Source organism: Macaca nemestrina, chromosome 12 (genome assembly GCF_043159975.1).
Source record: "Macaca nemestrina isolate mMacNem1 chromosome 12, mMacNem.hap1, whole genome shotgun sequence".
Taxonomy (NCBI): Eukaryota; Metazoa; Chordata; class Mammalia; order Primates; family Cercopithecidae; genus Macaca; species Macaca nemestrina.
In genome coordinates, this window is record NC_092136.1 from 17,300,642 (window position 1) to 17,314,488 (window position 13,847).

General features: G+C 38.1%; 2 protein-coding genes across 4 annotated transcripts in view; one reads left to right on the top strand and one right to left on the bottom strand.

Moving 5' to 3' along the window:
• Nucleotides 1-13,847, top strand: part of LOC105466440 (olfactory receptor 4S1) — an 88,763-nt gene that overhangs the window by 44,795 nt on the left and 30,121 nt on the right. The gene's annotated exons all lie outside the window — the stretch shown is intronic.
• Nucleotides 4,465-5,448, bottom strand: LOC105466438 (olfactory receptor 4C13-like). Its single transcript, XM_011715415.2, has one exon. The coding sequence runs from the start codon at nucleotides 5,430-5,432 to the stop codon at nucleotides 4,503-4,505; it is 930 nt and encodes a 309-aa protein (XP_011713717.2). The 5' UTR covers nucleotides 5,433-5,448; the 3' UTR covers nucleotides 4,465-4,502.

Sequence of the window (13,847 nt, forward strand, 5' to 3'; positions counted from 1 at the left end):
CATCAACTCATCAGCTCGTCATTTACATCAGGTATAACTCTCAATGCAATCCCTCCCCCCTCCCACCTCGTCATTTACATCAGGTATAACTCCCAATGCAATCCCTCCCCCCTCCCACCTCCCCATAATAGGCCCCGGTGTGTGATGTTCCCCTTCCCGAGTCCAAGTGATCTCATTGTTCAGTTCCCACCTATGAGTGAGAACATGCGGTGTTTGGTTTTCTGTTCTTGGCGATAGTTTGCTGAGAATGATGGTTTCCAGCTGCATCCATGTCCCTACAAAGGACACAAACTCATCCTTTTATATGGCTGCATAGTATTCCATGGTGTATATGTGCCACATTTCCTTAATCCAATCTGTCACTGATGGACATTTGGGTTGATTCCAAGACTTTGCTATTGTGAATAGTACCACAGTGAACATACATGTGCATGTGTCTTTATAGCAGCATCTGAGCAATTCTTTAGCTGCATCTAGTATTTTTTTTTTGTTTTTACTGCCTTTCAGTTAAAATTCATTAAAAATTTTCATTGGCACTTCTTTAATATATGAATAATTTAGAATTGTGTTGCTTGATTTGTAAATAATTGGGGGATGTTTAGTTATATTTTTGTTATAAATTTTTAGTTGAAGCCTACTATTATCAGATATGTGTTCTGTATGGTTTAGTCCTTTGAAATGTATTGAATCTTGTACTGTGGCCCAGCGTATTTTCTATTGTGTGTATGTTCCATGAGCACTTAGAGATAAATAGAATAATCCTACATCTGTTTTCTCTTTCCCCACTCCCTTACTAATCCACCTTCAGCTAACCTGACTGAAACTGTGTGATAAACTCAAGACTTTTTAGGGAAGGACATTGCTTTATCTGCATTCAAATCAAGTTTTCTTGATTTGTTCTAAAGTTAACGTTTATCATCTTCTGGGAGTGAGTTCAGATGCCATCTGCCACACCACAGCTTAACCTTACACAGCAGAGTTTAACCTTGAGTCTAGTTATGGTCTAGAAGCAAAGAGGGATGATGAAGATGGGTCTTGAGGGAAATCACCATTGTTTTGCTGGGAAACTGCTTCAGGGAAGGACATACAATTTCCTTAGGCAATGTGAGGTTAAACCTTCAGTGGGGGTGAAGAGGTTTCTTCCACTAAGGGTGAAGGGAAGGTTCTGCTAGAGGTGGGGAGGCCTCTTCAGCTGGCAAAGCAGGTTCATCTTTTCTCTGTTCCATCTCAGTATCCTCCTTCTGAAGCCGAAACAGAGTTTCATCCATGACTCTTTTCTCTCTAATCTTCGTCCTGTATCAAGTTCTTTTCCTTAAAATTCATTAATGTATCTTAAACTGTCTCTATTGCTCTGTGTTAGTTTGGGTTTCTTAGATGCAGATCTGAGATGAGAATTTTCACAAAAGTGACTTATAAGGAAAAGGGATTAAAGGAAGCTAGTTATGGTAGAGGGAAGAAAGGACATGATCTCAACTGGAGTCTGGCTTCAGATGTGGTCTCAACTGAAGTCTGCCTTGAGTCTGGAGCCATTGAAGTTCCGGAGGATACACTGTATTACAACAACCTTTTAAACTTTCATGTCAGTTAGTCATTGGCCACTGCTGGGCCCTGACGGTGGGCATAATCTTCTGGGTGTGGCACCTCCCATTTTCTGTGGTGCAATTGTCCAGGGAAGGGTGGTACTGTGAGCTGTTAGCAGCCCAGACATAGCAGGTGGGGCAGGAGTTCACTTACCAGGCAAAGGGCATTTGAGTTGGATGCAACTGTGTCCCTAACACTCGGTATCTCTTGGGAGTCACCAAAGTTCAGACCCCCATTTATCCACACCTAAATCATTATAATTACCTCCTAATTGCTCTTCTCTTGGGAGGCTTGACCCTTCAATCCATTTCCCATACTGCAGCTAGAGTTATCATTCCCAAAACAAATCCAAATACGTTTCTTGCTAGTTTAAAAGTACTTTCACTATGTTCTCCGTGGTACTTAGTATTTAGTTTTAACACAATTATGAGACCCTTTTTGATCTTACAAAACATCCTACTTTCCAGCTTTATGTCTTGTATTTTCCCTTTTACAATCTCAGTGTCCTACTCTGGCACACAGTGGGGTTCAATAAATAATTGTTGAATGAATAGATAAATTGATAATTACAGTCATATTGAATTGTTTGGGTTTCCTGCTTACTCTTTCTCATCTTCTGGCCTTTGTTACTTATTCCCTCTCATAGATGCACTCTTAGCTCAATCTTATGCCCACTCATTCTGCTGATTCCTTTTCTCCCTTTGGCTTCCTTTTTTTTTTTCTTTTTTGAGACAGAGTCTTGCTCTGTCAGCCAGGCTGGAGTGCAGTGGCGAGATCTTGGTTCACTGCGACGTCTGCCTCCTAGGTTCAAGTGATTCTCCTGCCTCAGCCCCCCAAGTAGTTGTGACTACAGACATGCACCACCACGCCCAGCTAATTTTTGTATTTTTAGTAGAGACAGGGTTTCGCCATGTTGGCCAGGCTGTTCTCGAACTCCTGACCTCAGGTAATCCGCCCTCATTGGCCCCCCAAAGTGCTGGGATTACAGGCGTGAGCCACTGTGCCTGGTCAGCTACTGTTTTTGATGTCTTTTCATCTAGGAATTCTTTTTAGATCTCCTAGGTCTTTGTTGTGTGTCCTTCTAACATGCTTTCACAGCACTCTGTAATTCCATGCTCTTACCATTGATAGTATTATGTTGTAATTCTCTGTTCTCTTCTTGAAGTCTCTCAGAGGATCCTAACTTTTGTGAAAAGAGGACCCTGGTTTCTCTTTATTCACCACTGAGCCCCAGGAACTATTGATGTGCCTGATACGTTCCTGGGGATAAAAACTATTTGTTGATTAAGGAATAAAGAATGCAAGGAATAAGTGGAATACGGTTATCCTGAAACTGCTTTGTGTGTAGCTATATGATTTGAAAAACAGCTTTTAGACTGGGTGTGGTGGCTCACACCTGTAATCCCAGCACTTTGGGAGGCTGAGGTGGGCAGATCACTAGGTCAGCAGATCAAGACCATCCTGGCCAACATGGTGAAACCCCATCTCTACTAGCCAGGCATGGTGGCAGGTTCCTGTAGTCTCAGCTACTCGGGAGGCTGAGACAGGAGAATTGCTTGAACCCGGGAGGTGGAGGTTGTGGTGAGCCAAGATCGTGCCACTGTACTCTAGCCGGGCAACAGAGAGACTGCATGTCAAAATCAAAAAGCAAAAAACAACAAACAAAACAGCTTTTAATATGAAAATGTTACCAAAAAGCAAACTGATTAATAGAAAAATATAAAGAGCCCATATACATAAGATAATAAAATCTTACTGGGGGTAGGAAAAATATCAAGATAAACTATATGTTCATATGCTGAGAATGCAGTTTCAATTTCTTTCTCATTGTTTCAATAAGAGTGAAAAAATGTAGTTTCCCTGTGAGGTCCAACCAGAATCCTTAGTTTGAAGGTAGAAAAAACTGTCCTAGCTTCCACTACTACTTTTGCTTTATATTTTATTGAATTTATTCATTTTCATTAATCCTTTTATTCATTGATTCTATGTTTATGGTATACCAGACATGGTACCTTGTAGGAACTATTGTTATCTATCAGGCAAGTATTTTATGGAGTATAACTGTATATTTAATAAATAGAAATTTCTCCTTGATATCAAAACATCTTCTTTATTTGAACCATCACTCTTTCTGGTCAATTACCAGTATAAAAAGGGTAACGTAAGTAATACAAAATTGTTCTGAAGCCTACAAGGACATTTGGAATCATGGTATAAACTTCATTGTTTACCCATCAGATGCTAAATAGTTCTTTGCTTTTATAGCCCTGAAGTAGTTAGATAACGTAATGTTTCAGAAAACAAAGGCCATCAATTTTGATATATAAAAATGAAACAATTATTAATGAAAAAGTTATATTTTTAGTTAATGAACTAACATATACAATGTGTCTGGCATAGTCCCTATCTCAATAAATGATAGCTGTTATGATGATCTGATCTTTCTATCATCATTGCCTGGCAGGGTATCATGGTAGTTAAGTACATGGTTTGGGAAATCAGTGAGATTCTGGTTACTGTCTATTTGATATTTCTATTTTGGCACTGTCAACTTCTCTAAGTTTCCTCTTTGGTAAATGGGGATAAGAGTAATGCCTCTCTGTTTTTTACGGACATTATTACTTAATATAGATATATTTATTACTTATTTTACATTTATTAGAAGCCCTATGAGTTTCATACATATGGATGAAGCTAGTGAAACTAAGCCCCAAATTGGTTGAATTTTCCCAGTTTGTGAGAATAATACATGGTTAGGTTTTCTCCTTTTTCTTGAACCCATTTTGACTCCCCTCAAGGCATAATGTATTGATCATAGTGGTTAATTATTTTATTTATCCAATCAGTATTCCTTGCTGACATTACCCAAAATGTCCTTTCGACCCTTGCCTCAGTTGAATCATGTTGGGCTCCAGTCACACTTATTTGACACTTGAAATAACTTTCCTACTACACAATTTCCTAATGGCATTTTTCATCTGAGCATTCCTCAAGGTGTAGATTAAGGGGTTTAACATAGGAGTTATCATAGTGTAAAATACAGTAACTGCTTTATCAATGGGTAAAGTAGCTGGAGGTCTCGTGTACACAAATATGCAGGGCACAAAGAATAAGATGACAACTGTGATGTGGGAGACACAGGTAGAGAGGGCTTTCCGCCTTGCCTCTAAGCTGTGGGTCCTTAAGGAGTACAGTATGACCACATAGGAGACTAGGAGCAAGAGAAAGTTTAACAGGCATATGAACCCACTGTTGGCAGCTACGAAGAGTCCTAGAGTGTGGGTATTAGTGCAGGCAAGATTGAGCAGAGGGTTTAGATCACACAGAAAGTGATCTATGACATTAGGACCACAGAAAGGTAATTGGAAGATGAAGAGGATCTGTATGGTTGCATGAAGAAAGCCTCCTACCCATGACACTCCCACTAGCAGGCTACACACACACTGCTTCATGATGGTGGTATAGTGCAAGGGCTTGCAGATGGCCACATAGCGATCATAGGCCATTACAGTAAGTAGGATGACCTCAACACCTCCGAAAAAATGTTCACCAAAGACTTGAATCATACATCCATTGAATAAGATAGTTTTCTTTTCATAGAGTGAATCTGTGATCAGCTTAGGGGCATTGACAGAGGAATAGCAGACATCGATAAAGAAGAGATAGGCCAGGAAAAAGTACATGGGGGACCTCAATGATGGGCTGGCAATTATGGTGACCACAGTGAGCACATTTCCTGTCACGGTGGTGATGTAGATGACAGAAAACACAACAAATATGATTTTCTGCATTTTTGGGTTCTCTGTAAGCCTCAGTAGAATAAACTCTGTCACATTGTTTCTATTCGCCATGTATTTCAAATGATGGTTAATTACATTAACTGAAAAGAAAACAATTTTTATTAATACATCTTTAAATTTGTTAAACTTCTCCATTGCAATATGTAATATAATAAATTCTTGGATTCTACTGGGTTGTGATTTGAGGATTTTTTCTGAGATAGGAAAATGTTTTGAGTTTTGGAAGTTTACTCATTGCCTCCCTGGTGAAGACTGTGCTAAGAGTTTTGACATAAGAAACTTTTGTGGCACACAGGTAGGAGACCATCTGTGAATACTTAATCATCTGAAAGGACTGAAAGTTGAATGATTGCACACATAGTGGCAACTAAGCCTGAAAAGATTATAGAATATATATGTAAAGCATATGAATGCAAAGCTCAAAATTTGCTTTTTTTTTTTTTAAGAAAATAATGAAATGTGAAATGTTACGCACAGTATGAGTGAAACGATACAGAGGAATCTGAAGAAGGGGAATTCTTGGGATATATCTCTAGTGAAGGTCTTTGTGGGTTTTTTATGATGCGGGCTGAGATCCAGTAAGGAACTGGAATCCAGATAATGGAACTTAGTTAGCAGACTATTTAGAGTAGTTGACATAAGAATAACAGTGCATTTGTGATGAAAATGTAAAGAAAGAATATAAAAGCTGCTATAAAAGAATTCACAATCTATTGTCTAAGTCCTATTAACTTTATTATAGCTAATAATATACACCTTTGAATAATTGCTATGAGCATGACATTGTAGAATGTGCTTTGCACACATGATCTCATTTTATCAATTTTACAGATGAGGACACAGTCTCAGTGACTAATAGTAGTTATAGTGTTAATATTAACTAATATTTACTGAACATAGCGTGTTTCAAGTGCTTTTACAGACATTTGCTTATTTAATCCTCACCGAAAACGTATGTATTAGTTACTATTGTCTTTTTATACTTATTTTACTCATTAGGAAACAGAAGCACAGAGAAATTAAGGTTCCTCCCAAGATTGAGCAGATAATCAAGGCTGGACCCAATATTAAGTTTCAGATTATGCTTGTTAATTTTTTCCCTCCAAAGTCTTAACTCACACTTTATATTGTTACAATAAACAATGCTGAACTGGTAATTTCCCTTTGATATGGCCATAATTTTTATAATTAATACTACTTCAGAGACAAGTTTATATGAAGCAACTTCATCAGCAGACAGACACACAGACACAATGATATATTGAAACTCCTAAATATTAAGAAAAATGTGGTATTACATTCATTGAAGGGCTGTTTTTGCTTAGTCTCCCTGTCAGCACTATCCATTCCTTCTCAACCCCCTTCCAAAGCATGGGACCCTGGCCAGAATCTTCTGCAAAGTGTGAAAAACCATCATCACAGTTGTTAATGGTGTTAGTTTGAGAATCAGAAAGACCAGATTAGAATCCTTGTTTTTCCACCTATAACTTCTTTTAACTGGGGTATATTTCTTGGCACCTTACATCTTAATCTTATCATCCATAAAATAATAATAATATTCACCTCACATACTGTTATGAGAATTAATTGGGAGAACATATATGAATATACTACTGTTAGGGACATACACAGGACTTTCATTTATTTCTATGGCTGTATAAGCCTAGGAGGCACGATAAATTGACAGTGTGATCAATATAATACAGAGAAACATTTGACCATGCATTAAGCTCACAAAGATCTCCAATTTTTCCTTTTCAAGAAGCTACAGGGATTTATATTATTCATAGCAAGTGATCCCAGGAAAGTTTCTCCATGTTGGTGCTTGGACTAATCAGCTGATGATTTGCCGTTTAATATTTATATTTGCGTCTTTTGTGTGTGTGAAGTGTGTTTAAATTTTGTTTTAGTCCTCACAACTTGTCTCACTCACTAAGGAGGTGTCTCATGGCAAAAGTATGGTACCTGATATCAGAGAGATGGGTTCTATACATTGCTTAATCTCTGTAAGCCTCAAATATTTCAACTGTCAAATTGGGTTAATGATATTTACCAACTACCTTTTGAAAAATTGGAATGAGAATGCAAGACTCTATTACTCTATTTGAAAAGTGTTGAAAAATACTGATTACGTTTCCTCTTGTATCTTCTGTTGCTATTAAATGAACTAGTATAATACATTAACAGAAGGGGCTTTGAAGTCTGCATTTTTAAGAACTCTATTCGAATCTCCCAGCAGTGACTTGTACTATAGAATAAAAACAACTTTCTCATCTATAAACAATTTTCTCATCTATCCAATTAAAAAATAATGTTTCATTCACAAAAAAGAAAAATACTGATTCCTATATATAGAAAGTAATAATCTTTGGTAAGCTTCAGCACTATTGAAAAACTTACCTTAGTAGTCTTTGATGATCTTAATGATGTTTAGGGGTGTTCAGACACAATCTTATTTGAAACTATCTTTTCTTGGAATAAGTAAGTTTCAATGTGAAAGGTATTTCACCCTTCAACAGAGCTTATTCAGATGATTCAACATCAAATCAACAGTTGTTAAGAAAGTCTGTTTGTAAGTCTAAATATTTTCTTCTAGCCTAAAGCCTCTGAACATTTTCACAAAAAACTGCTCTTCTTTACATGGCTCTGGTCCCCTCAGGGCAAGATGAAGAAAGTGTGGAGGAAATACATTTAAATGAGTCACTCAGCTCACGATGAATCTTGCTCTGGAGATGTGAACAACAACAACAACAAAAACAAAAAAACCATTTTTACCTTGTACTGCATGTGTATTTAAAGAGGTTTCTACAAAGATTCAGAGACCTTGTCTCGTAGCTGTTGCTTTCTCTCCCAGGAATTAATTATCTCCTTTGATGGAAAGACTTTGTCTTAGAAGCAGATATCCTGGAGAGACGTGTTTGAAAAATGCCCATCCTGAATGGGGAATTGAATTCTCTATATTTAAAACTTAAGCCTGTGAGAGTCCCTTTTTCCTATCTGAACCCAGGTTTCTAAGAAAGCTGAATGCCACCTAAATGGCAAGGTGACATAATTCCAGAGTGGGCACCTCATGTAGTTTCCCTGTTGACTCATGCTACAGAAAGAGCTGCTGTTTTTTCATCTAATATAAAACCTTTTTTTGGAAAAATGTTATTGATTACTTGAGATCTAGAGCACTGAGGGTACGAAATTAATGGCAGCCATTTTAAAGGACTTGATTCCAAATGCTCTTTTTCTTTCCCTCCTCCTACTTTATTGAGGTATATTTGACAAATTTTTATATTCAAGGTGTACTACTTGATGATTTATATATGTATACATTGGGTAATGATCACCATAATCAACATAATTAACATGCTCATCATCTTATATAGTTAATCATTTTTATTGGTATGGTGAGAAACTTAAGCTCTACCTTCTTAAATCTACTGTACTATATACAAAACTGTAGTAATAACTATAGTCACCTTGCTGTACCTTAGCTCTACAACTTATTTTACATAAATGCAACTTTATACAGCTTGACCAACATTCCCATTTCTCCCTGCTCTAGCCCCTCACAACCCCCATACTAATCACTGTTTCTATGAGTTTTATTATTTTAGTTTTTACACATAAGTGATGACATGCAATATTTGTGTTTTTGTGCCTGGGTTATTTTGTTTAGCATAATGTCCTGCAGATTTATCCATGTTTCTGCAAATGGAAGAATTTCTTCTTTTTCAAATTATTATACTTTAAGTTCTAGGGTACATGTGCACAACGTGCAGGTTTGTTACATGTGTTACATGTGCCATGTTGGTGTGCTGTATCCATTAACTCATCATTTGCATTGGGTATATCTCCTAATGCTATCCCTCCCCCCTTCCCCACCCCACAACAGGCCTCGGTGTGTGGTGTTCACCACCCTGTGTCCAAGTGTTCTCATTGTTCAATTCCCACCTATGAGTGAGAACATGCAGTGTTTGGTTTTTTGTCCTTGTGATAGTTTGCTCAGAATGATGGTTTCCAGCTGCATTCATGTCCCTACAAAGGACATGAACTCATCCTTTTTAATGGCTGCATAGTATTCCATGGTGTATATGTGCCACATTTTCTTAATCCAATCTGTCATTGATGGACATTTGGGTTGATTCCAAGTCTTTGCTATTGTGAATAGTGCTGCAATAAACAAACGTGTGCATGTGTCTTTACAGCAGCATGACTTATAATCCTTTGGGTATGTACCCAGTAATGGGATGGCTGGGTCAAATGATATTTCTAGTTCTAGATTCTTGAGGAATCGCCACACTGTCTTTGATAATGGTTGGACTAGTTTACTGTCCCACCAACAATATAAAAGTATTCCTATTTCTCCACATCCTCTCCAGCACCTGTTGTTTCCTGATTTTTTAATGATTGCCATTCTAACTGGTGTGAGATGGTATCTCATTGTGGTTTTGATTTGCATTTCTCTGATGGCGAGTTATGATGAGCATTTTTTCATGTGTCTGTTGGCTGCATAAATGTCTTCTTTTGAGAAGTGTCTGTTCATATCCTTTGCCCACTTTTTGATGGGGTTGTTTGATTTTTTCTTGTCAAGTTGTTTAAGTTCTTTGTAGATTCTGGATGTTAGCCCTTTGTCATATAGGTAGATTGCAAAAATTTTCTCCCATTCTGTAGGTTGCCTGTTCACTCTGATGGTAGTTTCTTTTGCTGTGTGGAAGCTCTTTAATTAGATCCCATTTGTCAATTTTGCCTTTTGCTGCCATTGCTTTTGGTATTTTAGACATGAAGTCTTTGCCCACCCATATGTCCTGAATGTATTGCCTAGGTTTTCTTCTAGGGTTTTTATGGTTTTAGGTTTGACATTTAAGTCTTTAATCCATCTTGAATTAATTTTTGTATAAGGTGTAAGGAAGGGTTCCAGTTTCAGCTTTCTACATATGGCTAGCCAGTTTTCCCAGCACCATTTATTAAATAGGAAATCCTTTCCCCATTTCGTGTTTTTGTGAGGTTTGTCAAAGATCAGAAGGTTGTAGATGTGTGGTATTATTTCTGAGGGCTCTGTTCTGCTCCATTGGTCTATATCTCTGTTTTGGTACCAGTACCATGCTGTTTTGGTTACTGTAGCCTTGTAGTATAGTTTGAAGTCAGGTAGCGTGATGACTTCAGCTTTGTTCTTTTGACTTAGGATTGTCTTGGCAATGCAGGCTCTTTTTTGGTTCCATATAAACTTTAAAGTAGTTTTTTTCCAAGAATTTCTTTTCTTTTAATGCTGAATAATATTTATACATATATATAAAATCACTTTTCTTATCCATTAAGTTACCAACAGGCAATTAGGTTGTTACTATATCTTTGTATTGTGAATAATACTCCAATAAACATGGAATACAGGTATCTTTTCAAGATACTGATTTCATTTTCTTTGGATATACAACCAGAAGTGAGATTGCTGGATCAGAAGCTTTCTAATTTTGGGGGGAACCTCTTTACATTCTTGCCAACTGTGCACAAGGGTTTTCTTTCCTCCATTCTTCACTAACATCTTTTTTTCTGATATAGCTATCCTACATGTGTGAGGTGATATTTCATTATGATTTTGATTTGCATTACTCTAATAATAAGTGATATTGAGTATCTTTTCATATACTGGTTGGACACTTATATATTTTCTTTTGAGAAATGTTTATTCTCCTCTTTGTCCATTTTTAATTTTTTTGCTATTGAGTGCTATGTGCTCCTTTTGTATTTTGGATATTAACTCCTAATCATATACATGGTTTGCAAATATTTTCTCTCATTCCCTAGATTGCCTTTTCACTTTGTTGATTGTTTCCTTTGCTGTGAAGAAGCTTTTCAGGTGATGCAATACTACTCATTTATTTTTGCTTTTGTGACCTGTACTTTTGGTATCATATTAAAATATCATTGCCCAGACCAAAATCAAGATTTTCTTTCTCCTGTTTTCTTCTACTGACCTTATAGTTTCAGGTATTGCATTTAAGATCTCAATCCATTTTCATTTGCTTTTTGTATATGGTGTGAGATAAGGGTCAAATTTCATTCTTCTGTTTGTGGATATTCAGTTTTTCTAACACCATGTATTGAAGAGACTCTTCTTCCTCCTACTGTGTGTTCTTGGCACCTTTGTTAAAGATGAGTTAATAGATGTATGTGGGTTTATTTCTAGGCTACTATAGAGTTAGAATAGTGTATCTTTACCAATGAGTTTATGCTTTCATGTCGTTAGTTAGTGTCCTTTCATTTCAGCTCACTTTTGTTTTAAGTGTGAAGAATTTCCTTTAGTATTCCCTTTTAGGCAGGTCCAGTGGTGATGAACTCCCTCAGATTATGTTTGGGAAAGTTTTATTTCTTTTTTATTTCTGAACAGTTTTGCTGAGTATTCTGTGTTGACAGTTCTCTTTCTTTCTCTTTCAGCACTTTGAATATATTATCTGACCCTCTCCTGGCCTGCAAGGTTTCTGCTGACAAATCTACTAATAGTTTTATCATTCCTTTGTATGTGATAAATCAGTTTTTACTTAATGCTTTCAAACTTCTCTCTTTATCCTTAACTTTTGGCAATTTGATTCTGTTGTGTTTTGATGAAGACATCTTTATGTCCTCACTTTTGTAGTTCTTTGGGCTTCATGGGTCTGAATGTTTATATCCCTTCCTACATTTGGGGACCTTTTTCTTTATTATCATTTCTTTAAACATACTTTTAGCTTCTCTTTCTTTCTCTGTTCCTTCTGGGTAGCCTATAATACTTACACTGACATACAGGATGGTGTTCCTGAAATACCAAAGGCTTTTTAAACTTTATTTTTACTTTTTTTCCCTCTGAGTGAGACAAATTTCAAGCGATCTGTCTTCAAGCTTGCTGATTCTTTCTCTTGCTTGGTTGAGTCTGCTTTGCAGCTCTCTCTATTGAATTTTTCAGGTCACTGTTTGTGTTCCTCTCTTGAATTTCTGTTTGATTTCTTTTTATGGTTTATATCTTTTTATTGAACTTCTAATTTTGTTCATGCATTATTTTCCTAATTTTTAAAGTTGTTTATCTGTGTTATCATGTATTCCCATGAATTCTTGAAGACAATTATTTTGAATTCCTTGTCAGACTGTTCATATATCTCCATTTCTTTAGGGTCAATTACTGTTGATGTATTTATTTCCTTTGGTGGTACCATGTTTGTCTGATCCTTCATGATTCTTATAAACTTGCTTTGGTGTCTTTGCATTTGAAGAAGTTGTCATCTCTTCTAGCCTTTACAGTCTGGCTTCTGCTGGGAAAGTCCTTCACCAATCAGCTTGTCTAGAATTCCGATGTGAGCCAACAGTTGAAGAGACTGTGGGCAGGTTGACTGTGGAGGTCTCTAGGCAGATAACCTTGCTATCTGTTTCCACAGGGTTGGCCTTGCATTAGAGCCCTATGGGAACAGACCTGACACATGGGTCTGCAGGTGTGAGCCTGGAGCCGGGGTCCACCAGGGTGAGTTTAGAACCTGGGTTTATGTGGGCTGGCCTGGCACTGGAACAGGCCTTGAGTCTGCCTTTTTGAGGAACAGCTTTGAACTGGGGTAGGGTGTAAACTGAGTCCTCCATGGTGGAGCTGGACCTGTGTTAAGCCTAGTGCCAGGGTCCATGGGTACTGGCCTTCCACAGATGCTCACTGGGGCAGACATCTAGGTTGAATCCATAGGAGTTGGTCTAGTGTCTGGTTTGCATTCCTGACCTGGTGCTGAGGTGGTCTGATAGCCTATTTTCATGAGGACTGGCCTGGTACTGAGGCAGGCCTGGAACCTAGATCCACATAGCAGTCTAACCATAGAATAGACCTGGAACTGGGGCCAGTCTGGCAGTGGGGTGGGTCTGGTTCCTGTATCTACATGAGCCGGTCTTGCAAAGAGGCTGGCCTGAAGCTTTAGTGTGTGAAGGGGTGGTGTGTGACACTGGTGCAGCCCTGGTGACTTATCTACTTGTGCCAGCCTGGCTTTGGGTTAGTGAGGGCCTAATTGGTACTAGGACTGGTTTTGTGCCTTGGTCTAACAGAGTTGGCCTAGTGCTGGGTGGTTTAGGAGCCTGGGTCTGTGGGAACCTGCTCTGGCTCTGGGGTGAGCCTGGTGCTTATGTTCATGCAAATAGGCCTTGTGCTTGAGACTGTTGGTGCAGGCCTGAATAGGCGTCTGCAGCGAAGCCAATGCTCACTTCACTTTTCTTTTCCACATAGGAGAGTCCTGGGACAGAGAGGGTATCTCTTAGCCTTGTGCGGCATGGGCTTGGGGAATGGGTGACTTGGGTAAAGCAAAGCTGTTCTTCCCCCATTCAGCGCATCTTTTCTTGATTGTGCATTCCACTTGGGTACTGTAAGTTCTCACCTGTGATCTAGAACTCTTGTGAAGGTATTTTCATGTGCAGATGGGATATGTATATTGGTGTTTCTGTGAGGGAATGTGATGTGAAACGTCCTATTCTATCTTT

What these genes read in the sequence shown, in the direction of transcription:
- LOC105466438 (XM_011715415.2), bottom strand. Translation starts at nt 5,432, where the DNA reads ATGGCGAATAGAAACAATGTGACAGAGTTTATTCTACTGAGGCTTACA.